This window comes from Euleptes europaea, chromosome 1, assembly GCF_029931775.1.
Source record: "Euleptes europaea isolate rEulEur1 chromosome 1, rEulEur1.hap1, whole genome shotgun sequence".
In the NCBI taxonomy this organism is placed as follows: domain Eukaryota; kingdom Metazoa; phylum Chordata; class Lepidosauria; order Squamata; family Sphaerodactylidae; genus Euleptes; species Euleptes europaea.
Window position 1 is genome coordinate 138,373,349 of NC_079312.1, and position 27,481 is coordinate 138,400,829.

The following is a 27,481-nucleotide window of genomic DNA, read 5'->3' on the forward strand; positions in this document are numbered from 1 at the left end:
AAAGTGGGATATAAATAAATAAATGCAAATACACAAAGTGAAACTTTTCTGCTTAACTGCCCCCTCCTCTCTTCTAGATGAGCCAGCGTGGTGTAGCGGTTGAGCGGTGGACTCTAATCTGGAGAACAGGGTTCGATTCCCCATTCCTCCACATGAGTGGCGGACTGTAATCTGGTGAACTGGGCTGGTTTCTCCACTCCTCCACGTGAAGCTGGCTGGGTGACCTTGGGCTAGTCACAGTTCTCTCTGAACTTTCTCAGCCCCACCTACCTCACAAGGTGCCTGTTGTGGAGAGAGGAAGGGAAGGCGATTGTAAGCCGGTTTGAGACTCCTTAAAGGTAGAGAAAAGTGGGGTGTAAAAAACAACTCTTCTTCTTCTTCTAGATCATCAAAACCAGGCGCGCTCAGTATGTTATTGGGTATCAATCCAGTGTTGCAAACGCTGCTAGGAACCTTCCTGACATGGGGATTGACTGCTGCAGGCTCAGCTCTTGTGTTCATTTTTTCCAGTGGGCAGGTGGGTCATCATCATCAGTTCGTTGTTCTTTGTGCAGATTAAAATATAGTAAATGCCAAATGGGATTCTCAGCTTTTTGGGGTCAGTGCCAGTGAAGGAAGTATGAGTGCCGAATGTACATATAACTGAGTGAGCAGGAGTTACAGTAGCAGACAAATGCCCATGTGAGGGAAATGAATCTCATATTTACATTTTGGATCCTCTTAAACAAGGTTTCTTAATTTTACAGTTCATGGCTGAAATAAAATTAAAAATTGCCTAATAAGCCTTGGATTCGGTCTTTTTTTCCAAGTTCTAAAAGAGAAGCTAACTTTTCTTGCAGAAAAAAAAAATAGCTTTATGGCACCTTAAACAGTGACATTTTTACTGTGGCTTGAGATTCACAGAGCAAGGCCCTTCATCAGATGAAACAGATTTCTCCCGCCCTTAAATTCAGGCCTCTTATGAAACTCTGACAGTGGAAAAAAATCCATTCTATTTGTAGTGTAGCTTCTTTCTATGTAATGTTAGGAATAAAGCTAAACTACAAATAGAATGGATTTCTTTCCACTGTCAGAGTTTCATAAGAGTTTGTTTTGTCTGCTTCCAGTTTTTGAAGGAAGCACTGCAATTTCCTTCTAAGATGTGTCATTTATGTTTAGTTATCTGGGCTTAGCCTTTGGAAGCTGTTTTTCAGAGTCTTTGGTTCTGGACAAGGGGAGCAGGCAAAATTTTTCAAAAAATAGCAGGTGAATGTCAATCGAGTTGTATTTCTTATCTTTTTGTGAATTACTTAGCATGTGGCTCTAAAGCACTGGTTCCCAACCAGGGGTCCGTGGACCCCCAGGGGTCCGCAAAACTAAATTAAGCTCCGCGAAACAAAGTTATAAACCCATAATAAATTAATATTTTCAATTAAAAGTTCTCTATTATAAAAATATATATTCAAATTTTATTCTAAGTTTAATGTTTAACTAACAGTTATGATTAAAGTTTATTTTCAAATTCTCAGAATTTTTATTTTGAACCTTGGGGTCCCTGCACCGAACAAAAAAGTCCTAGTGGTCCCTGGTCAAAAAAAGGTTGGGAACCACTGCTCTAAAGGAATGGTACCTTTTTGTTTTAGCCTGCACCCACTGCTACTCTAAAGCAGGGCTTCTTAAACTTTTTCCACTCATGACCCCTTTTTGCCCGAGAAAGTTTTATGCGACCCCGGATATAAAGGTATATAAAATAGGTATACAAAACAAACATTTACTGATAAAAGGTTCAGAAACCTTTTACTGTTGCCAAATTTTTGTGACCCCCACATTCAGTTAGGCGACCCCATATGGGGTTGCCACCCACAGTTTAAGAAGCTTTGCTCTAAAGCTTGGTAGACTGAAACTCATTTAGTGGGAATAGAATAACAAATATTTGGACAGATTTTTTTTTGGTTGTCACTGCTTGTTGATGTGTGTGTATTTGTACACGCTGAAATCCCTGCTCAGTCATGGATGTGCTATACAGAAGTCATCAGTTCAGGTTTCTTACCTGCACTGTGGGAGTAATGTTGAGCTGCATTGCTCAACATCCTCCCCTCACCATGGGTAGAACTTCAAACTTTGTACTTAGTAGCACTGTTACACAATAAGCTGCCATACATTGTTTCTTCAAGCTTACTGGAAAGTCTTCTTTTTTATTTACAGAGACGGGTCCTGGATGGCAGCCTGGGCTTTGCTGCAGGGGTAAGTACTGCACACCCTTTTTTCTGTGAACTTGTTCTGCGCGCTGTCCTGATGTTCTGTCTGTAGCTACTGGTGGTGCTTCATTTAGTTGCCTTGTTGCATTAATGTTTCTTGTATGACTACCTGAGGTATAATCATATCTGCATGAGAAATCAGAAGTATTTGGGCAACAGTTATCATGTCCTGACCTGAGTTGATATCTTCTAGCAAGGTAGTAATGTGAGTGCCAGTGTAATGGGGTTAGACATAGCTGCCTCGGATGTTGGATAGCACTTTTTCTTTGCAGAGGGGTTGAATTCCCAAGGTAAGTGCAGTTTGCTTAGATTTTGTGTTTTTAACTGGGCCCTTCTGAAATCCTTTCTCCTTTTAAAAATGCTTGAGATGTTAATTGTAGAGATTAACTACATCAGCTACTGGTTGGAGATGTAACATTTCTGGAAACTTTGAGGCCTTGGCAAACAAATGTTGGATTTTTCCTTTTAGAGGAACTTTTAAAGTTCCTTTTAGAAACTGGAAAATTAAGAAAGGAATGTATGGAATGCTGGCCTTCTTTCTCAACATGTTATACTACTGAAATGTATAAAACTGAAATGTATTATATATAAGTTAGCTAGTGGGAAGGCTCATGTGGTAAACCATTTTACAGAAACACAGTTAATAGTGTTTCTCCTCAGCAAAGCTTTTGTTATGCCTGAGTAGCAGCTGTAAACTGTGTTTTAATTCAGTTGCCCTCCACAGAGAGGATGCCACTGTGAAGAAGGCCTTGGAGTTGCTACTTGCTGAATTTCGGGTGGTTGGTACACTTGAGACAGGATCCAGTGCACAGATAATTAACAGCAGTCCCTAATAGTGGAGGTTGGCCTTTTCTGCTCATAGTAGCTGTGTGGGCCTTTCCCCAGCTATCACATACATTGCAGAATCTTTTCGACGCAGTTATGCATATCACAACACGGGGATGGCATTCCAAGATATCCTCCAGTAGGGAGCAGTGGTAGAAAGCTGTGGAGATGGTCTCTGCTGAGTGTGTTTCCTGGCACGGTGGCAGTTTTTTCCTGGACGGCATCTTGCTGCTTTGTCTTTTTTTGTGTAACAGATGCTGCTCCGGGGCATCTTTTCAAGGGGCCTGCTGCTCCCATTCAAGTATTGGCAGGCTTGCTAATGGACAAGTAAGTCATTGTTGGATAGCAGAGAATACACATGAATATCAGTTATGGAGCCAAGTTCTTGTTGCTCCTTGGCCTGCAGTATGTCTAAATTCCCTAAATTATGCCCATTCACATTATTGTTTGTGGGACTTTGAAGGATGCCAGGCATGGTCTATGACACTGTAAAAATGCAATGTTTATTACAAGGTGCTATAGATGTCCTGTAAGGCTGGGATTAGAAACTCTGTCTAGGTGAAGGAGTGAGGGGTGTTACAAGGAAGGAAACTCTGCTGTTCTTTCAATAATAATAGGTTGATGATGTGTGGGAAGGCACAGAAAAAGGAAGAAAAATAACCTGCAGCTAACCCCCAAATCAAAGGAGCTAAAAAGGCTGAAGAAAAAAAAGTGTGTGTGTATTTAACAGCTTTGCTGTTTATAAAACCAGTGCATTTTATGCTAAACAAATATGCTTTAGTAAGTTTTAAAAATGTCCCAAAGTAATCACAACTTTAAATTGACTGCTAGTGGTGAGAAAAAAGACCAAATGCATTTCAGCAAGCTGTCTTCAGTCAGTGGTTTGATTTAGCAAATGTTACCAAATCTGACTTACTCCAGCGTCAAAAGTAGGGAAAAGCCATATGTAAAAGGTTTTATTGATTAATTAAGTATGATGTACTGTTTAACGTTGACACAGTATGCGCATAATAAAATTTCTGCAGTATAAATAACAGTGAATGTCTTGTTGGACCATGCTGAGCCAAAATTCCCTTAAAGGCTGATTTTCAATAACCTATAAAATGCAAATAATTTAACTTCAAAATTGCACAACGGAAGAAAGATGGACATTAACAAAGCTAACGTTTTTACTGACCGTAACATGATTAATCAACCCACTAGATGTTTCAGTGCAGGGGCTCAGAGCCAAAAAAGAAAAAAAAGAATTTTACCTCATGATATTTCAACTTCCTTAGTATATTTACAAAACTTTAACCTGATTGTAAAGGTCCTGGAAGGGAGAGTTGAGCTGAGAGACCCGTGCTGGCAAGGAGAGTCCTCCTCTTCAGAGGACGCCAACAACCCTTGCAGCTTGTGCTCTGGCTGCCTCTAGTGCAGCCTTTCTCCCTCTACTCATATACCTAGACCAGGTGTCCCCCAGTGGCAGACTCACCACTAGGATAGAGCTTGCCAAGGATGCTGTGGCCAAGTGTGGGAGATGGGTCAGACACAAGAAGAGGCACTGTATGTTACATACAAACCATTAGTAGACATCCCCATAGCAGCTGTTGTCTCATGCTGCTTGGGGTTTTTATTTCCCAAGCATGGGGAGGGGAACCTCAGTGACCCCCATGGAGGTTAAAAATAGAGCCAGGCCTCTATTCATGAGACTCTGTGTTGGTCGTGGCTGGACAAACCCTTGTCAGGGATGCTCTCTAGGCTGATCCTGCATTAAGTAGGGGGTTGGATTAGATGGCCTATATGGCCCCTTTCAACTCATATGATTCTATGAGGACATTGCATCACATATGCAATGGGCGTTTAGTGTCTTTATTTTTTTAAAATATATTTTATTCATTTTTAACATAAAATAACATAACACAAACATACATTCCATTCACACACAGATTGGACTTCTTCCAGGGTTATTGTTTAACAATTCTTGTAGTCCCAAAGCATGGTCCTCTTAATAGTTATACAGTTATATAGTTCCTCTATTCTATTTGCACTATATTATATAATATTTTTTAGTTATATATTTAAAGTTATAATATCTATCTGAGATTTCTGCTATATTTATATTGACCTGACCCAATTTCCCTCAGCTTTTACTATTCCCCCCCGAGAATCATTTACTTTGCTATGTACACCAACATATATTGTCACTGTTGTCTTGATTATAACTTCAGATTTGCATATTCAGTGTAGCACATCCAACTCTTTTGAAATTCATTGGTCATTCTTCCTCTGAGCATATTGGTTAGTTTGGCCATCACTGCATATTCTGACATTTTCTGCTGCCATTTCTCTATTTCTGGGATCTCCTCTTGCTTCCACATCATTGCCAAAACCACTCTTGCAGCCGTCGTCATATCATTAAATATGTCTCTGAGACTTTTTTCTAGATTTTCTGGTTCTATTCCTAACAGCATAATTTCCAGATGCAGTGGGATTTTGATTTTTAGAATTTTTTGCATTTCTTAGTGTACTTGAATCCAAAATTTATTTGTTTTGCTGCATGTCCACCATGAGTGAAAATAAGTCCTGTCTTTATCCTTGCATTTCCAACAACATTTGTCAAAGGATTCATTCATTTTGTTGATGTCTAACGGAGTTATGTACCATCTGAAGAATTGCTTATACCAGTTTTCTCTCAAATTATTACTTGATGTAAATTTGATTGACTTAATCCATAGTGTTTCCCATTGTTGCATTGTAATCTGTTTCTTAAAGTTCTGCATCCATTTGATCATACATGTTTTAACTTGTTCCTGTTCTGTTTCATACTTAAGCAGCAATTTATACAATCTTCTCATTATGTGGTCTGTTTCTTTGTTTATTAATGTTTCAAATTCTGTGTGTGTGTAAAGTGCCGTCAAGTCGCAGCCGATTTATGGCGACCCCTTTTTTGGTGTTTTCATGGCAAGAGACTAGCAGAGGTGGTTTGCCAGTGCCTTCCTCTGCACAGCAACCCTGGACTTCCTTGGTGGTCTCCCATCCAAATACTAACCAGGGCTGACCCTGCTTAGCTTCTGAGATCTGATGAGATCAGGCTAGCCTAGGCCATCCAGGTCAGGGTTTCAAATTCTGTACTTTCTTTTAATTCACCTTGTTGATAACAATCTTGTTTACATCTCAAACATTCTATTGTATGTTAACCAGTCTATTTTTTAATTTTCTCTTTTAATTTCTTCCCAACTTTTTATTTTCTTTTGCTTATTGAGCATGTCCTGATACGTTATAAAATCTATACGTTTTTTCTCACCCTTTGTTAGATACGCATCTGTTGGAGACATCATAACAGGTGGTGTTAAACTGTCTATTCCTCTTTCTCATCCAGATCTTCATAGGCCTTCTATAATTACATGTCTTTGTCCAAAGATCTCTGACTTCTTTGCTTTCCATAAATAATAATGCAGTCCGCGTTCCCATGCTCCTTTCTCCATCTTCAGTGATTTCTGTCAGGATCTTTAATCCAGTCCACAATCCAAGTTAGAGGCGTTTAGTGTCTTTAGATGCATACTGGCTGTTTTCTATTTGAGATCAAAGCAGGCAGGGAGAAGCAGGTTTGGTCTCTCTCTCTCCTGCTTTTGTCACATCTTAAACTTCACAATGGAGTTGCTTTTGACTCTATATGTAAGTTTCAAAATGGAGCCTTCAAGGTGCCTCCATATTACAGGGGTGTAATGGTGGTTTATGCCACAGCAAAGTGGCATAAACACCACTATGTAACCAATGAATTGGTTTCGAATCCAAGCCCTGCATCCAACTCATCTGGTTGGCCTTGGACAAGTCACTTTCTTTGTGCCTCACTTCTGGCTTGTCATCTAAGGCATAATATGTACTAAATATAATGTACAGTGGAGTGTTGTTGCTGGAAACAACCATAGTGAAAGTGTTCATTTGTCTATGGTATTTGGAGAGTAATTTTTGGTTACTAAATAGAGACTGCAGCTGTATGGGTGCTGATTGCCTTCTGAACTATGATGGTAAAAAACTAGTGTGAGCTATTGAGATGAAATACACTTTTAAAAGAGGAATAATGGACTTTTCAAAGCCTTTTTGGTAATGTAAAGATGAGCATCTTATCTACTGTCCTAAGCTGAACTGTAACAGAAGCTTTCACACCTGCTGAATAATGTGCTTTCAACCCACTTTCAACACATTTTAGCAATAGTTTGCAAGTGGGTTTTGCTATTTCACACAGTAAAATCCAATTGCAAAGTGCATTGAAAGTGCACTATTCATCATGATGAAGGATCTTTAATGTTCAGTACCTCTATAAGCAGGGCTGTAGTACATGCACACCACCCTGCCTAACTGCTCCTGAGGCCATTATAACCAGTGACACAGGTTGGTCCACAGAGACTGGTGAGGAGGGCTGCACTCATGTGACTGGAGTAGATCTGAAGTAAAGATCAAGCAGCTGGTGCCTTCAACCTCTCCTGACCCAGACCTGCTCTGAGGTTGGTTGCGATAGAAGTTCTTGGCATCTCTATTGATGGACTGCCACCTAATTTAGCCTAGTGAGGGGTGGCAGACATTTCAGCATAGACAGCATGCCCAAAGTCAGTCTTGCCTCTCTGCTGTATCTTAGTCTCTGTGAGGGATGTAGATCTAGGTGGCTTCTTGCAGTATTCCTCAGTAGTGTGTGAAAGGTAAACTTGATAGGAAATTGGGATACTAGCACCAAGCCCTGAGGCAGAATCAGCACTTCTGTTCATTGATGTGAGTAAAGTGAGGGTGATCCTGGTCCGGGCTTAGTGGTGCCTAGCCTTGGTCTCTCTCCAGTGGTGGTAGCACTGCTGCATGGAAGTCAAACTGCTGCCGCTGCATAGGGAAGGCAGTGAATCCGACTTTTCAGGATAGGTGCTCTCAGCTGCTGGTGCGTCTTCCTGGCAAGCCAAACTGTTTTATTCCTCAGTAGTGTGTGAAAGGTAAACTTGATAGGAAATTGGGATACTAGGTGCTCTCAGCTGCTGGTGCGTCTTCCTGGCAAGCCAAACTGTTTTATTGCAGTGAGTTTGCACTGAGCCCGGAGATGGATGGAAGAATTCTGCAGAGGTCACAGATAGGCCTTGGGAGCAGCTGCAGGCAGGATTGATGTGCCAGTGAATTGCCCCATCATATCATCAATTTGCTGTAGCCCAGTATTCCATGCAACCAAGAATGCTGGTGAATTGATAGGCACCAATCAAAAACAGAAGGCTATGAATCACAGCTGTCAAAGGAAGCTGTGATTCATAGTGTTGATTAGGAGCTGGGGCCCTGCCCTGTAGGAGGCTGGGCGTGCCTGCACCTAACTTGGGCAGAGGCATTTCTTGCCCTGTCCTACAAGCATAACTACATTTAAAATCTGACTTTTGTCCTTCAAAGTTACTGCAGTGTGTGCATGTGTATGGTTTGGTTTGATTGAATTTTAAGCAAGATTGGAACTGTTCTCAGGATAAAAGTCAAATAAATAACTGTTCCATTTCTTGAGTACCATTTATATACTTTATATTTGCATTATTTTTTTAAGCTTTATATAATAATCAATAATTGATTTGCTATAGGTTTGAATTTAATGCAATTGTTTCATAATATGCCAGTACAGTGTATCACATACGGTATTGAAGCTGGACTGGGGATACCCAGGTTCAAAACCTTGCTTTGTTATGAGGCCCATTGGGTACTCCTGGTCATTTCCCCTCAGGCTTCCATGACAAAAAGGGGGGGGGCTTGAGCTCCTTTTAGGAAGGGCAAATTATAAAATGTAATAAGTCACGGAGTGTATTCAACCATTCTCCAAGCAGCCTTTCCCCAATTTAAAGTGGCACTTCTCAAGAGCCATTGATTTTGATGGAAGGCTCCAGAAGGAAAGGTGGGGTATAAATATTTTAATAAACAAGTAAATAAATAAACGTTTCTCAGTTTAGTGATAGTATCCAACCCACTAACAGGAAACTTCAGCAGGTCTTTTTAGCATTCAGAATTGTTGTGTTGGATGGAGCTAGATTTGAGTACAGTAGCACCTTAAAACCCAACAAGATTGCCAAGATATGAGCTTTGATCGTTAACCCTTATTTATGCTATTTATTTGTCTTAGATAGTTAATCCTTATTTGATTAGTCAATTTGGCCAACTATTTTTTAGCACAGGTCAAATTGTTACCTCTAATCCTTGAATCTCTCCTAGGAACTTTAGGTAATACGCCACCACTGTCCTAGGGAAAGAATGCTTATATGTTTTTTTTATTTGATTAAAATATTTATATCCTGCCTTCTGACTGGTAGGCGGCTGTCAGATAAAGCAACCCTTGACAATGAAAAACCAGCTAATACATTTAGAACCTACAAAACAAAGCTCATCGTGAAAATCAGCAATAAAACCAGTCAAATAAAAGAAGGACAGCATCATGAGAGCAAATCTGGCAGGCAGCCAGTAAAACTAGCCAGGAGCTTAAAAGTTCCCATAAAGAACAGGCCTTTTTACCGAGTTTCCAAACACCAACAGGGAAGAAGCAAGGTAAATTCCTCTACGAAAAGGAATTCCGTAATCTTGGTGCTGCTACTGCTTGTTCTGCTGTAAGACTCCTTGTTGTTGACAATACTTTGAATTGCCAAGGGAAAAGAAGGGCCGTCCAGTGGCATGCCCCTTGTACAGTTTCACCATGGCCGTCTCTGGGAGGGCTGCCGTCAGTGCTAGCTCCTTAAGGATAGCTACCAAATCTTACCAAGCATTGGCTGGTAGACACATTTACGGGCAAGCGGCTCAAGAAAACAAACAACCCCCCCCCACCAGTGCTGGATATCTAAGCAGGGGTAGGGTGAGACTAGTGTCATCTTCTTGCTGCTCTGCTTTTAAATGTTATGCCTCTGCCTTGACCAAAAGGTGGGTAGGATTGATGAGTAGTTCATCAGCTCCTCACTTTGTGTGATGGAGGAACTTACACATGATTTAGGCAAATAATAAAAGTGCTAATTTTTTTTTTTTATGACCAGCCATTCTTTCCAGAGAAATGTAGCACACGCCAGCAGTTAGGCAATCATGTGTGAAATGAATTTTTATACTCTGTTCTACTGATTACTACAGAGAGTTCTGACGAGTTTTTAAAGCTTGGGTACTTGATGCGTTTTGTTTAGAGTAATGAAACAAACGACATTTTCCAAATGTCAGTCTCAAAAACTGAGATGTTGCCAACTCGATGTGTAGCCATGTATAGAAATCCTTTTGGGCATTTTCTATGTGTGTTTTGATTTGGTTTGGTGATTCTGACTATCATTGGAGTGGCTAATTCTTTGGAATTGAGGTCCAAAATTTACATGGTCATGTCATCATTTCCTGATAGAAAAAACTAACTATGCAGTATTAATGTTGATTCCCCACTATGTGCTACTTTGGAGTTAGAGCAGGCTTGTAACTTTTAGATCTCTGAAATGTTCAAAATAATTATTTTTTTGGCGAGATCTAATTCAAAATTGCACAATTTGAAATGGTGACTTCAAACCCCAAGTGAGCAGGACTGGAGGAGTGGAAAAGGAGAAAGATGTTTTCCTGTCAAAAGTTAAACACTTATGAAAAGAGTTATACACAATCTTATCTTCCAACAATGCCATGGTTTGGGCTTTGATATGCTTGCCAGATTTCCTTCTTGAAAATGTATTGTCTGTTGAAATAGTTCTCTGTAGCTGTACATTTGGGAGTGACAGTAAAAAAAAAAAAAAAGACACCATGGCTGTGGATAGAGATCTGTGCTGTTGAAAATTCAGATTGTAGAAAGGGAGAGAGGTAGGAGAACATTCTTCGAAGGTTCACTTGGAAAGTTCACATTTGGGAGGTACAATCTGTGTGTGAGAGAGCGTGTAAGAGACAGGTTAAGGCAGAACACGACAATAAAGAGAGCTGGTTTCAGAGGTTTGGGGCTACTGACAGTTGAGTACGTGAAGTGAGAACTAGAAGTTTTGCTTCATAATGGAGAAGATCTATGAGTAAATGAAACATGATTGTTTTAATATGTTTATGCTGCTTTTTCAGAGCCTTCTTGAAGTGGCTAACAAAAACATTAAAAGTAACAAATAATCAATAGTAATCAACTTAAAATAGCACTATGCAACTAACACCCACAGCAATAAATCCATTCCAGACTAAGCCTTAGTAAAAGAGTCACATCAGTATAAAATAAACGTACAGACAGGCCATCAAACATCACCATCAGCAGGAGAGAAATAGGCTAGCCATTGCAGAGATGGGACCACCACTGAGAAAGCTCTGTCTCTAGTTTCTGCCTACCTTACCTCTTTGGGCAGACACAGAGGACAAGACTTGATGAGGATCTTAATTGGCATATGGGAAAAGGAGATTCTTTAGATTACCTGACCCGAAGCCTCCAAGGTTTGGAAGGTATATTTTGACCAGGTACAGCTGTTGGGGTAAATGTCTTCTAGTCCTTCCTGCTGACAGGAAGCAGAATAGCTGGATTTGAGTTCAGTAGCACCTTGGAGACCAACAAGATTTTTGGGGTATAAGCTTTTGAGATTCAAAGCTCCCTTAGTCAGATACTGGAAGCAGAATGGGGCTGTATACTGTGCAGAGCTGATACCTTGCTATGAGCTAACCAGGATAAATCTTTTTTCCCCCCAGTGGGATTGCTTCTTGTGCTTCTAGCTGTATGCTACTGTATATTCTGAGAGCATCACAAGCTGCTTTATTAATGTGCTCCAAGTCTTTGGGTGCTTGAGGTTGCGTTTGTGGGTCGCCATGGCCAATATCCCACAGTCCTTTAGACAATAACAATACCCTAGGGTAGTATGTTCTGCTTAGAGTGATATATTATGTAATTATGCTGAGTGTGCTAGCAAGGCATGTTTCCTATGGCTGTGCATTTTGGCTAACCTAGCCCCTCCCTGGAATAAAAAGGAAAAAGGGGCATAGAGTCCCCTTTCCAAGAGGCCCAGCTTGCTTTTGCACTCTTCTACATGCAGAGTCTCAGGATTTGGGCCACACAAGGATTAGATATTTTGTTTTTCTTTAAAGGAGGTTAAGATTTTATTGATGCCAGATCCTTTGTTGGTGTGTGCAAAGGTAGGGAATGTATTCAGAATCCTGCTGTAATTCTCAGAATGTGCAAAACAGAAATGTACAGGAGGGCATTTATAAAGGGATGGAACAGCTCACGAGGATGCTTTTATAAAGGAATATGATTGCAGTTTGTTTAATTGGTTTTATCACTGTGCTTTTATTGCATTATCCTCCACCTTTCATAGTTCACTTTCGGCATTATAGTATGTCATATTTTAAGCAGTTTCTTTTTGCATTGTTTTCTATCTTTGTTAATTCTAGTACTATTGCATTGTTTATTGGTGGTTTTAGGCTGTTGAAGATAATTGTCTTCTATATTTTGAGAGCCAACATAGTGTAGTGGTTAGAGTGTTGGACTAGGATCTGGGAGACCCAGGTTCGACTCCCTACTGTCCTGGGTGACCTTGGGCAAGTTATATACTCTCAGCCTAACCTGCCTCACAGGGTGGTTGTGAAGATAAAATGGAGGAGAAAAAGATGTAAGCCACTTTGGATCTACATTGGGGAGAAAGGCAAGGTATGAAAGGAATAAATAAATAAACAGTTTGCAGACTTCCCAGAGTCTCGGTGTGGAAGGCAGGTTTATAAACAAAGTTACAAGGGATATGTAACCCTCACCTCTCAATACTTCTTTACTATCATTGCTTCTAATGGCAATAGCATGCTGTGGCAGTGAGAATTCAAGTTCTTACCTTTTCTAAAGAGCATTCCAAGATTGGTGGTTCTTGGCTATGACTATTTTCTTTGAAACTCTGCACGCACTTCTATTTTGCTCACTTCACCAGCCGGAGACTTCTGCTTAAAAGCTGCTGCCTTAGGTAACTCCTGAATTTTATTAGAGCAGACAGGTAGTGCTCAATAGAGAGCCAGAGCAATGCAAGAAAGTATTTTGAAAGCCTGTGCTTAACTTTCTTTGACGTGCATGTGATGGTTGATTAATTCTCTGTGAACTGCTTCAGGTGTTCTTCTGCATCCCTAATGGTGTTTAGGTTTTTACTTTTTCAGGTCATATAAATAAAAGGATACTGGATGCTTTCCCTTTCCATATGTTATAAGCTGTGAATGAATAAATTGGGGTGTTTTTTTTTAAAGACGAGTGGATGTACAGCTGCAGTTGAGAATATCATCATTACAGAATGCTTTGATATATTACATACAAGCAATGCCATTGTTTTAAGTGTGGCCTCATACTTGGTTTCTACCCCCTCGGGAACTTCCTAATTGTTCTTGTTAAGAGCACTTTGATCAAATTTAAGTGGAAGAGCTCCTTTTTTGAACCTTGCAGTTTTGGTTTATTTTATGCCCAAGTACTGTAGTATAAAACAGTGATATATTGTAGAACTAGCTGCCTTCTCTCCCCCACCCTGCCAACTATTTCTCTTTTTATGAAGATATTGTTCAAGACTGCCCTATTTGCAAGCCTAGCAAGTAGAACTCTGGTTTAGCTACAATGGGTTGGATCTTACTACTGTGCTCAGCCAAGTGCATAGCATTCTGGTATGCAGAATGGTAGGGTCTCACCTTGTGTGCCAAAGAATAATTGGTTGGCAATGAGTAAGCTTACTTTTATGGGTAAGAATTGCAGCACTAGGTTTCCAGCCCTAGGTGAGAATTAAGTAGGATGCTCTGCATTACTCTACTACATGTTGCACACCAATTCAGTTATTACCAAATCCCCCCTTTATCCCAACATTGTTAATGCTACATGGTGTAAGCCAGAGACTGGGGCATTAAAGGCATTGGCTGGGAACATTAAAAGTATAATGCAACTTCCAGAAGAGAGGTTTTTGCACAGGGCAAAGTAGTGTTACCAGATTTTTTTCACCATGAGAAAGACCTAAATTTTAGGTTGAGCTTCTGAAAGTAAACAGGTACCAGAACTTATTTCTTACAGTTGACTCAAGATCTGGCCACAGATATTTTCTGGTAAATCCTCTCATTCCAATAAAGAATTGTGGTTGTGTTCTGGTACTCAGCAAGAGATTTTGCCTCTTCTGAGGAGCTTAGCTTTTTAATTCTTCTATCTAATTAATTTTCTTAGCATATAAACAGTCTACATCAAACCTGTTTTTTCTTTGTCAATAATAAGGAAGTGAATTATTATCCTTGATAATTTCGACTCTAAACTTTAATCAGCGCAAACCTTAGTGATGTAGTTAAGCAGTCAAAACTGTCAATCACTATTCATTGATCAGCATGGGTTCTCTGAGTTATTGTTGAAGAAGTGTTCAGCTGTCTGCTAAATCACTGGTTGAAAAATTGAATCCTTGATTGCGTGTCAGAAATTTTTGCCTCAAGATTTTGTTCCCATGACCAAAATAATTTTTATAGTCTTTAAGCTGCTTAGCTGAAAAGAGTTGCTGCAGCCATTTGATATCAAACAATATCCATAACAATACTGTAGTGGAGAAGGATAGGCAGGTGTAGCCCGAAATAGGACTCTGTCCTTGGGGCTTCAGTCTAGCTGATATTCTGGATCATTATTTGTTGGTGTGTTTTTTATATAAAGAGATTTGTTGCTACATAAATCACTGCCCTCTGACAAACTAAAATACTTGACCTGATAAATCTGTGACATTGCTACATTTGTCACTTTACTTGTTTAAGCTTTGATTTTGGAAGTCAGTATTTTTAAATGATAGTGATAACCCTACTGAAATGTAATGCGATAAGAGGAGTCTGCCAAATTATTTTATATATCAGCTGTATTCTACTATAATTTTTTAATTTGATGATTTGGGTGTGCTTTATAAAATGGGTAATAATGTCAAGACTGACGCTAAATAAATAGTAAAATATAAGAATCTGATTCCTTGCTGAAATGAGGACAGTTACCTCTTACACTGAGTGGCAAGTCTGTTGGTACCTCCCTATGCCACTGCAGGGAGTCCTACCCGCTTTCCATTCATCTAGGAGAGGCAGGACATACAGATTGCAGAGCTGTGGGGTTGGTGCACTGAGAATGGATCTCATTTGAAGGAGCTGATGAATGAAATAAGGGTTAAAAGTGATTACCTGACTTGCTGTTCTCTTCTCCCTGCCCCCCCCCCCCAATGATAAAAAAATGGATACCCATATCCTTTCAACCCCAAGGTGAAAAGCAGCTGGGATTGACCAAAAGGTTTTTTTTAATGACAAATGGGAAAAGGCTTAACTATTTCCTTCCTTGCTGATCTTGTGCCTCATAAGACTGTTTGCCATTTGTTTTAAAAAATGGGGGAGAGAGTAATTATGAGATGCCAGGGATTGAAACTGGTGCTTTCTGCATACCAAACATGTGTTGTACCCCTGAGCCGTGGCCTCTCTCCAGAATGTTTGGTATAGAATAGTTACAGAAAGCAAAAGTTTGACTAGAGCACAGGCTGTCAGTTTTCTCATCGCCCTTTGGTAGGGCTGTGCAGTGTCCTTTATCCTTGCAAAAGGCCTTTGAGAAGGTTCTGGTCCCAGAGATGGCAGTTTGCCTGGGGATATCTGTCTGCCAGATGCCTTGAGTGATGACCTAAGTAGATGTTGCAAGGGGCACAGAGCTGCTGCTCTCCTGCGCCCCTCTCCCTGGTAGTGTTTGGCTTTACACATGACACATGCCACAATGGCACTGGGCTGTGGGTTTTCCCCACTTCAGACGACTGGCTGTTGGGGCAGGAAATGCTGATTAATATGATGCAGGGAAACATGCTGTAAAAATTGATGCTATGGCAGCTCCATGTCTCTCAAAATGTCTAGTTGGGCTTTCAGTGGGGCTTAATTGTTCCTCCCTGAATTTCCCATGTCTTAACTTCATAACTTAACTTCATAACTTAACTTCATAACTTAACTTCATAACTTAACTTCATAACTTAACTTCATAACTTAACTTCATAACTTAACTTCATAACTTAACTTCATAACTTCATATTTGGTCCATTGGGCCAGACTAGCTGATGTTTTTTGAGGAAGGGAGGACTAGAATTACCTACCTAGGTACAAGACAGGCCAGAATAAGGCTGTAGTTTGGCACAAGTGAGAGAAAGCAATAATTATCTATTTCTCCTTGGTCTTGTTTTTCTTTCTTATATGTGTGCAGCACTAAAGCTTTTGGGCAACACAGGAAGGGTAACAAGGATTGCAATTTAGGCTCCATGTTCTCAGGTAGCAAGGAGAATCCACCTAACTATAGAGCCTTCATGAAATCCATTGAAGAGTGTTGTAAAGAAAAGCGCCCCCCCCCCCAACTTTTCTTATGTTGACTACTAACTTCTGGCTTGCTGTACACCTGCCAAAGCAGAGAGGCGCACAGATAAAGTTGAGAGAAGCCATTCGGAGTGGAATATTCTCTTTCAAGGCTGCTTTTGTTCTTGGCAGAGCGGCAGCTTTTTCTCATTCTGGTGCCTTAATGAGCTACAGCTCTTTGGGTTGGATCCAGATTAAGTATTCCACTTATGCAAGGCGCGTTTGTCAGCGGAAGCCAACTTTCCTGCCTCACTCCTTGTGCTTCAGCCCAGAGACCATTCCAAAATGCTGTTGTTGGGGGTTTGGACCCTCAGGAACAGCATGAGAGGCAACTTGGGGGTTGGCAGAATGCAGGGGGAATTGCTGGGAATCACCCCTCTGCTTCCATTAGTGGAAAATTTAGTCTGCATCCAATCCCTTCATTTAAAAAAACAGTTGCGAAAAGAATCCCCTTTTTTAATTCTCAAAAGCATATGATTTTAATTTAAAACAATTACTGCCTTCAGATCCTGGCTGTTAGTGTATGGAAATAATGACTGTTAAATTGACCGATGGGTAAAAAGTTCACAAGAAGAGAAGAACAGTTGATTTGAGGAAACTGCAGCCACAACAAACCTGTCTGAATGTGTATGACTGGGACAGTGGCTCACTGGTAACATGAGGATGGAAGGCAGGAGATAAGAGAAGCTTGGATCTAGAGAAGTATGAGGTTTGCTTTGGCTCCTGCAGGGAGACTCCCAGAAGGCCTTCTGGATCAGCAGTCCATGTGGCTCAAAAGACCGCCATCAGGTGGCAATACTGGCTGCCAGCCCAGTGTGCACAAACACTTAGGGTTCTTCTGGATTGTGTGTGTGTAGGAAAATTGTAAGTGAGGGATGAACGTGTCACATAATCCCTTACCAATTATCTTCTAAGTAAATTAATCTTGGCAGGCGTGCTGGACTTTCTTTACCCTCGGAATTGTTTGGTGCCGAGTGGTGATGGCCTCCCCCTAGCCTACTCCTCTAGCTTATTTTCCTTGTGCAGCTTGGATTCTGCTTGATGCTTTGCCTCGAAGGAAATTTGTCAATGATTTTCCCCCAGCCACTGATACTGAGGCACTTTAAATTCTTGCCTGTGGGAGGCAGCTGTGGCCATGAGGGGCCAGGCTTGGCAGATTGTACCACCCCCACTACAGTGATCCTTAAAACAGCCCTGTGGTGCAGGTTTATGTACCTGTCCTCCTACAGCAGATGGGGGAGACAGGGGAAGAAAAGTGTGGCTTCTCTTAAACTCAACATATGACTGTGACTGAAAAGCAGGATTTGAACCCAGGGCTTGCTGGCTCACAGGTCAGTCTTGTAGCCACCAACAGCTGTTGCAGGCTTTAGGCATACCTGGTCAAATTGGTATGGCTTCAGCAGGGTCTTGTGCAAACTTTCCTGGGAGCAAATTCCCCTGAACTCAGTGAAGTTTCCTTAAGTATCATGATGAAATGCTAGATGGCAGTGGGTCTTGACTCCTTTGATTCCCCACTCCACCACATCAGTGGCGGATGCTAATCAGGTAAACTGGACTTGTTTCCCCACTCCTACACATGAAGCCAGCTGAGTGACCTTGGGCTAGTCACACTCTCTCAGCCCCACCCACCTCACAGGGCGACTGTTGTGGGGAGGGGAAGGGAAGGTGATTGTAAGCCGGTTTGATTCTCCCTTAAGTGGTAGAGAAAGTCGGCATATAAAAACCAACTCTTTTTTTTTATATCGCAGATGGGAGGAGGTGGGAGACATCAGAGATGCTCCCCCCTTTCCGCATGGCAAGGAACCCTTCAGTACGATGTCGTTTCTGAGACCAAAAGATAGGGCTGTCTCCTGATCTCACTTTGCTTCATCTCAGCAAGTGGCAGAAGGGGGTTCATGTCTGTGACTCAGTTATGCCTAGTCTAGCTGAAACATTCCCTCCATTTAAGTTAGAAGACCTTTTCTCCTTTTGGGTCAGAAGATGTTTCCTGAGCTGCAGAAGCAGGAAATGCTGCTTTCCAGCTTGCCTTCAAAGCTCAACCAGCTTTGGCTGTTGGTGGGTGGATCACTGTAAGCAACAATTGATGAGAGGCTCTTCTTTATTTCCTTAGCTAAACAGTCCCCCCTCCCATAGTCCAGGAAGGGCCAGATTTGCATTTAACACCAACTATATTAAGCTACATGAGGTAGGCAAACAAATCTCCTACAGAATGGATTGTCTCTACTTCCCTTCAAGTCACCGGTTGCTATGACAGTGCCTTCCTTTTTAGCCTTCTTTTTGGGTTTTGCGGCCCATGAGGCTCAAGGTGCAAATTAAATACTTTTCTGTGTTGCCTGGGTGGTTCACCTACTTTACTGTGCTAGCTTAACTTAATATGCAGATGCAGTTGAAAGAATGCACCAAAGTTCCAAACTTTAAAACTGGAAAACTTGTTCTCTAACCTTATTCAAGGAATTACGGTAGTATGTTGGGTAAATATATTATTTATATATTATTATATTTATAAACCTGTAATATATAGGTAGAAAATTTATTTTCCTCCTCTCTAACTATGATGTTGCCTAGGCTAGCATTATCTCCTCAGATCTCAGAAGCTAAGCAGGGAGGGTCAGCCTTGGTTTGTACTTGGATGGGAGACCACCAAGGAATACCAAGGTCGGTATGCAGAGGAAGGCAATGGCAAATCGCCTGTTAGTCTCTTGCCTTGGAAACCCTACTGAGTTGCCATAAATCAGCTGTGACTGGACAGCACTTCACACACACACACACACACACACACACACACACACACACACACACACAACTGTGATGTTAATCAGCTTAATATGGCTGTTCCTGATTTTGCCATGTTTTTTCCCCTCCTATGGCAAAGATTAATGTGATGAAACGAAGAATGTTGTGCTCTGTTTCTTTCCATCAAGGCTGGCTGGCCCAGATGCTAGGAACGTGAAGAGTAGGATTAATCTGGCATCCTCGCTTTTGAAGAACAAGTTGGGTGATACAGCTACCAAATGGCAGTTTTTGTCACTCCCCCCCCCCCCGCCCGGAACTTTGTGTCCTATCCAGGAAAAAAAACAGAGGATTGCTGATGTATCACTGCGTTCAAATGTTCGTTTTGTTTTTCAGTGTGAAGTAATTGGACAAGAAAGATGTGTTTCTGTGCCTTGGCAACAATAAATTAAAAGCATTTGAACAAAAAAGGAAAAAAACCCAGTGCTGTCCTTACAACGGAAATAAATTTTGCCTTTTGGGATGATTAGTTCTGTTCCTAAACAGTAGTGGAATACAGCCCAGTGAAGACCATGTGCCATGCAATTGGATTTGCTGGGACATGGATTTCATTTCCAAAGGGAAAGAGATAAAATACAGGAAACCCTACGGTAAGTTTTTCTACCACTTTCAGCCCAGTCCTGAGGGAGGGGCGGGGGATACTTGTGCCGTGGCCGGTGCAGCAGCCATGCAGCTGAGGCGCCTCCTAGGAGGTTTGCAGCGCCACGGCCAAATCCGCAAAAGCAGCTTTTTAAACAAAACAACAGTGAGGCAAACGCCGGCGTGGGTGCACCGGAGCAGAGGGGGAAGAGCTGTGACTGGGCCCAGCAGGGAGGGACAGGGGTGGGACTAGGCAAAGCATCTTGCCGGGTGGGCATGTGCCCACACCTACCTGGGCCAGAGGAAGGGCACTGGAGGCTGAGGGAGGGGTGGGAGAGGGGTGGGACTAGGCAGAGGAGGTCGGAGGATGGCTCTGCCCCTACCCGGCCCCAAAGGAGTGCAGCAGAGGCTGCGGAGGGGCAGAAGAGAGCAGGGGGCAGATGGGTTGCCCTGGCCATGCACCAGGGGACCATGGCAGTCCAACACCAGTAGCCGCACACCCTGCAGCAGCCACTGGGGGGGGGGGGAAATGGGCCTGTGACAGCACACCACTTGCCAGTTCCAATCCCTGATCCCATGCTGCGGGCATGACCCCCCAAACTCTAGTCACCCTTGAAATGTGAGTTGGCAAAGCAGCTGGGTGGAGGCCGGGGAGTGGGGAGAGAGGGAGGGCCAGAGCCTCAGGAGTGCGGGGGGAGCACTCCTTGGCGACACCTCGCACAATTCTGAGCAAAGTCCCAAGGTGGTCAGAGGCTAATGCCATGGTGTCCGGGAAAGAGACCAATCAGCACTTGCCCTGCGAAGAGTAGCCGAGCCACTCACGGTGGTGATCCGGGCCCCATCGACGGAGAGGTGGGTCCCCCTCGCTCAGAAGGCACCAAGCCCCAGAGAGAGAGGCAGGTGGCTGGGAATGGGCAGCCCACTGGCATGGGAAACCATTCCCCCTGGGTGACACTTGGTGCCCCCAGTCTGTTCTAGGTGGCTGCCCCCCTTGACTGATGCCTCTCATTCTGCGCTGCAGCCCCTCCCTGTGGTTGAGTGCTTGGGCTTCCTTAATGCGAGACCCCCACCCTCCTGGGGCTGTGGACACCTCAAGGCCTTTGGGAGGGGTCCCGCAGTGCTGAGGATGAGGTGTGGTAGCCAACCTCCAGGTGGTGGCTAGAGATCTCCTGGGATTACAGCTGATCTCCAGGAGACAGGGATCAGTTCCCCTAGAGACACTGGCTGCCTCAGAAGGCTGCCTCAATGAGGCAATGCTTCATTGAAGTCCCTCCCCTCCCCAAACCCCACCGACCTCAGGCTCTAATGCCACAGGTGATGGGGAGGGCCGGGGAGTCAAGGGAATGGCGGTGCCATCTCGAAACCTTCGATATGGGGGTGGGGGGAGAACCCTGCAGACATCCTTCAGTGCTGAATGTTGGAGGTGGCCTGTGAAAGTCCCGTCCCCCACCAATCAACCCACCTTCTCCCCCACCCTCCCTGACCGAGAGGCACACATATGGTTGTCAAAGACCAGAACACTTTTAATTGTTGTGTGTGTGAGCAGGCATGGGAGTGTCGACCGGTGCTTATGAGGGGGTTGGTGCTCCGCTATTGGGTGCCGCTGTGGGGGCTTGACCCCCTTCTGCCCCCTGCCCATTGGCTGGCCACTTGGCCAACATCCTCAGCCACCTGGGCCCCGGGGTGTGTGGCTGTGCCGAGTGGGGGCGAACTGTCAAAACTCCTGAAACGGGGCTCTGGGGGCTACACCGTGCGTTTAACTGGTGTAACTTTACACCAGGAAAAGTGGGCCTTCCCAGCCTGAAAGCCCTCAGGAAGCTGACTAATGTCGGTCCTGCCCTTGGGAATGTGCCCTTTCGCGCTGACATGGGCCCCTGGTGGTACACCGCCGTGTGGGCTGGGCTGGTGCTCATGCAGCTCCGTGGCTCCCGGATGCCAGTGTGTTTGCCCTCGCGCTGATGAAAGTGCCACTTTATTCTGTTTTGTGATTTCTAGCCCTCCCTCCCCGGGCAAAACCAGCTCAGGGCGGGTTACATCATTTAAAACTATACCAACGTTATTGAAACTTACGACAATAAAACCCAATTAAAACAAACAAAATCCAAAGATGGCGTAACTAGCCAGACATAATTGGCCAAGCACACAGGCCGGCAGCCAGACTTATATACAGTCAAGCCAGTCTTATATACACATAGGAGGGGGGCGGGGAGGCCAGCAGTTGTAATATCCACGGGGATATTACAGTGCAGGGATCCCCAACCTTTTTGAGTCCATGGGCACATTTGGAATTCTGACACAGCACAGTGGGTGCAGCAACAAAATGGCTGCTGCAGGATGGTGGAGCCAGCCACCAAATGATTGCCACAGCTTAATCTCCAGTAATGCAGTTTTGATCCTTGTGCTGTGCTGGCAGCTGCTGCCAAAGCAACATTAAAAAAATCTGCACAGCCGATCAGAAACCTTTAATTTGCTAAGTGTTTACATGAGGGGGGGGGCATTAAAACATAACTTCCTACATATAGTCTGAAAACAGCAAAGCTCCTTGTACCCAGAGTGGATAAAAATTAATGATTTTTTTTAAATCAGATTTTTTAATAAAATGTTTTTGAGGAAAAATCTAACTAAAGATAGTTTTCTATTAAAGATACATTATGGTCCAAAGGTTATTCATCATGAAATAAGGATTAGTTTTTAATAATGTAGCGTGAGGCTGTATATTGATGCAATGCTTATATTTTTTGGTAAATGAATTCCATTAATCCATTCTCAATGTCATGCTCTTCCAGAGGTTTCTGTAAGATTATTTTGGGTAATTTTTCTATCTAGAAGATATTATCAGATGCTTGGTTTTGCAGTTCTCAAAACTGTGAATGTGTGTCTGCAGAGAAACAAAGACACATGCCTCTTCTTTACAGCAAAAACGTTATAAAATAAACATGCAAAGTTGAGAAAAAGACCTTAATCCCTTTGCTCCTTTGCAGATATGTACACAGAATTAACCCCTTACCTCTCAAGTGCTAAGTTTCAAGAAGTTCAATTAATAGATGATTGATTGGAGTGGAATAGATCTGCAGAAGAAGCTAAGTGTGAGGAGGGCGGGGCAAGCAGTAAACATGACAGTGAAACCTTTTGAGCAGAACTCTCCACAAGTCTTGGGATCTTTGTGTGTACAGCCTGATGCCATATTATTCTCTCCCTGGAGGAGAAAACCTATAATGGCAGCAGGCTGTAAAAGAGACCCAGTTTGGGAATATTTTAATGAAGCTCTTCTATCTATGGGTAAGGCAGGCATGTGTGCAAAATGCAAACACTGCAACAAAGAAATGCAAGGCCCGAATGAAACAACATCATGAGAAATGCAGTTTATGTAGAAAACCGTGATTTTAATATAGTCTTACTGACTAGTTATTTAAATTGTGACGATCTAGTCTGATGTGATTTAAATCAAATCCACCCTGCTTGTACTACCACCTTCTGCTGCATGTATGGACCAGGCTTTAGAGGGTTAAAAGCTGCCTTGGTGGCAGGTGAGGACAGAACATTGATTGTGGAGGCTGTGTTTTATTCAGTGTTCTTCAAAGAAGCGGGGCTGTTACATGGCTGTATATGAGCTAGGGACCACAATGTACCACAGGTTTCCTGGACAGTTGGTAAAGCACAAGATAAGAGGCTCTGTAAACCTAATCACTGTGTAATGAAAGCAAAAGCAAGGTCACCTGCAATTAATTACAACTGCACATTCTTCTTTGCAGGGGATGAAAATAGAGTGTTACTTGGGTATCTAAAGTGTGTAAATGATAAAATACCTAATGATGCTGTCCATTTGTGGAACAAAAAATGTGACATTACCACAGCAGCAGAATTTCTGTTCTGCAGCTGGATTTCTTCTTGGCAGCTGTTGTGTTCCTTTTTCTGATGAGCAAGTATTTGTAGACTGCAAAGTTCTATACTTGAACTGTTTCTGGGTGAGAGGTTTCTTCCACAGAAAAGTCACTGTAGTACTGTAGTGATTTGACAGGATGCAGAGAAATGTGGATCATCATAGCAAAGGTCCACCTTGGACTCTGCTGGTCTAGCTATGCTCACTTGTGCTTCTGTAACCCCCACATCACAGTAACACACTGTATGTGGGGATGCTCTTGGCCTGGGCATTTCAGGTTGGGCAGAACTTAGTGACCCCCCCTTATGACTGGGTGGCACTCTCATGTAACACCAATTTTACAACAGATGTACTGGCTGCCTGTACATTTGTAGAACAAACCATATATCAACTGGTACCCAACTGGTATGGAATTATTTTCAAAACTCACAGTAATGTATTTATAAATGTATTTGTACATACATGAATATCGATTCAATAATATAGTTACAAATCAAAGGTACATTTTACCCTTGTAATACAAGTCTTACAAATAAACACTTTTTAATACAAAATGAATGGAGACTCTATTGCCTTTTTATATATGCAAAACGACTTCATATATCATGAGTAACAAGTTTGTCTCCTTTGGGTAAAAGGTAAACTCTGTGTTTCAGTTTATATCACGAGTAGCAAGTTTTGCCTCCTTTGTGTAACAGGTTAACTCTGTGTTTCACTTTGCAGGCTCCTAGGTTACAGTTGTTTCATAGAGGTTAACTTCCTCAGAACATTCTTAACTTCTTTCTAACAAAACCACAGGAAATAAATCAAATGAATCAAATACATATATGCATTAAGTTTTCTGTCCATGCAAATAAAATCCCATTTTTTGTTGTTATAGTGTGTAAAGACATTAAGAATCAGCTTTATGTTTCACTATATGGGAGACCACCAAGGAATACCAGGGTTGCTGTGCAGAGGAAGGCACTGGCAAACCATCTCTGTTAGTCTCTTGCAATGAAACCCCCACCCTCCCACAAAAAGGGGTTGCCATAAGTCAGCTGCGACTTGACGGCTCTTTACACACATATACTAAGCCTATGGATCGTAATTCTCTTTTGCATTACCAGTCTTACCATCCACCTTCCTTAAAGAAAAACTTGCCATTTGGTCAATTTCTTAGGTTGTATATGAAGAAGGTTTGCATATATAAAAAAGGCAATAGAGTCTCCATTAATTTTGAATTAAAAATTGTTTATTTGTAGGACTTGTATTACAAATGTAAGACGTACCTTTGCTTTGTAACTATATTATTGAATTGTTATTCATGTATATACAAATACATTTATAAATACATTATTGTGAGTTTTGAGAATAATTCCATATCGGTTGGGTACCAGTTCATATATGGTTTGTTTCACACATTAGTACCTGACTCCTCCCTTAATTATTATTCAGCTGTACATTTATAGATGCAACTCTCTAGGCGCTGGTTTTAATCTATAAAGCCCCTCATGATTTGGGGCACACCTGCTTGAAGGAGCACCTTTCAATTTATAGACCCACCCTCCCATCCTCTCCATAACATCTTCAGCCCTTTCTATGGTTGAGCCCACCCTTTGGAATAGTTTTCCCAGGGGGTGGTGTGTGAAAGGCATCATTTCTAGCCAAACTTTCAAAGCTGTTGATTGCCACATTATTTTAGATATCTGGTGGCTGAGTTTGAGGTCTTCTGGTTCCTTTTTCTGGTTAGGTGGCAAGTGTTTGCTGTTTTACTGGGGTACAATTAAATTGATTGATCTCATGAATCTCTGATTGCTTTTTGGGCAATGGTTCTGGTTTGTTGATTGTAACTTAGTTATTGTCATTTTTATGGTAGCATTTAATATTTTGAAATGTAAGCTGCTTTGAGCAAAGATAGAGTCAGGAGAGCTAGTGTGATTCGCCAGTGTTGGGCGAGGGCCTGGGTGACCCAGTTTGAAATCCCAATTCAGCCATGAGTTCACTGGCTGATCTGGGGTCTGTGTGTATCTCAGACTAGCCAACCTCACAAGGGAGAACTGTGTGTGCTACTCTGAGCTCTTGAAGGAAGGGTGGGCTGAAAATACAGTAGATTAAAGAAAAAGGAAAAGAGTTGGTTTTTATATGCCGACTTACTCTACCATTTAAGGAAGAATCAAACCGGCTTACAATCACCTTCCTTTCCCCTCCCCTCAACAGACACCCTGTGAGGTAGGTGGGGCTGAGAGAGTTTGGAAAGAACTGTGACTAGCCCAAGGTCACCCAGCTGGCTTCATGTGTAGGAGTGGAGAAACCCGCCCAGTTCTCCAGATTAGAGTCCACTGCTCCTAACCACTGCTCTTAACCACTACACCACACTGACTCTCAGTAAGCATATTTTCCTCAGCACCTAAGCTGTGAGGAAGAATGAAGTTTCCCAGCATTTAAAGGGTCAAGTGGTCATTTTTTGGGTAAATGCGGCTACCATGTCCCTTCTCCGATTCCAGAATTAATTTGTGTTCATCGCTGTCAGTATGTGTGTGGCATCAATGCTGACAAATTGCACACTCTTCCACTTCTCTGCCCCCCAGCAGCTGTTTCTGAAATGATCAAATGTGAGCACTCCCTGTTTTCCCCCTCAGAAACTGAGGCAGTCTTAAAGGAAGCAAAACCGTGATGAAAACCAAAGAGAGCAAAAGCAAAATTGCTCCTTGTCAGACCTCAGCACCTCATTGCGTTGCTTGCATAGGGAACTTCACTCCAGACGTAGTCGCGAGTTTAAAGTTTTATTAAGAAAGCCAGCGAGTTCAGCAAGTCATAGAAACTTAAGGCTAGAATACAGGCATGGGGACATTTATAGGGTACATACAATGGGGTTGATTATGTTCAGGGTACAATACAAAAGGACGAGGAGCGGCAGAGTTGTCTTAATAGTTCAGATACAAGGAAACAATACGGAAGTATTGGTCCTTGTAGGTTATCCGGGCTGTGTAACCGTGGTCTTGGTATTTTCTTTCCTGACGTTTCGCCAGCAGCTGTGGCAAGCATCTTCAGAGGAGTAACACTGAAGGACAGTGTCTCTCAGTGTCAAGTGTGTAGGAAGAGTAATATATAATCAGAAAGGGGTTGGGTTTGAGCTGAATCATTGACCTGCAAAAAAGGTAATGAGCTAATCATTGTCCTGTAAGTATCAAGATAATGTGCTAATGAGGGTGTGGTATGTTAATATGGAACTATTGTATCCTGAAGTGATCTGTTAATGTGAGAATCCAAGGCTAATCTGCATGGCTATTGTGGACTGTAGTCTTTGTTAGTCTGGAAGTTTTCAGGGCAGGAAGCCAAGCCTTATTCATTCTTAAACTCTCTTCTTTTCTGTTAAAGTTGTGCTGATGTTTATGAATTTCAATGGCTTCTCTGTGCAATCTGACAAAATAGTTGGTAGAATTGTCCAGTCTTTCAATGTCTTGGAATAAGACCCTGTGTCCTGTTTGTGTCAGTCCGGAAGTAAACTGCCGGTAACTACTTAAGAAAACGCATACAAGAATTTAACGTGTGCAATAGACGATCTCCAGGGTTCCCAGGCATTGCTCTGCGGGACCTGGTATCGTACTAGCGATTACTCGGGCGGGTCTCCATTGTGGTGCAGATGCCGGGCGGGGGGACAGAGTGCAAACGGGGAAGGACGGAGCGAACTAAAACTCCATTTTGTTTATGTAAAGAACCATCTTGTTTTATCCAGGATGGACAGAAAGCCTTAGCTGACACTCCTGCCCTGTAACAAAAAAAAGTGTATTTGGTTGCTTAAAAGATGTATACTTTTCCTATGCATAAACTTTTGTGGACTCCATAGGGCAGGGGTGGGGAACGTCAGGCCCGGGGGTCGTATAAGGCCCGTGAAATC

At 42.5% G+C, this 27,481-nt stretch overlaps 1 protein-coding gene across 1 annotated transcript in view; it reads left to right on the forward strand.

The window, feature by feature from the left end:
* Nucleotides 1-407: 407 nt before the first annotated feature.
* The window catches only part of SLC39A11 (solute carrier family 39 member 11), a 437,903-nt gene continuing 410,829 nt past the window's right edge, over nt 408-27,481 (forward strand). The window contains exons 1-2 of the mRNA XM_056863058.1: nt 408-517; nt 2,185-2,223. Of these exons, the coding sequence (XP_056719036.1) occupies nt 410-517; nt 2,185-2,223 (147 nt within the window). The 5' untranslated portion in view covers nt 408-409. The remainder of the gene's footprint in view (nt 518-2,184; nt 2,224-27,481) is intronic.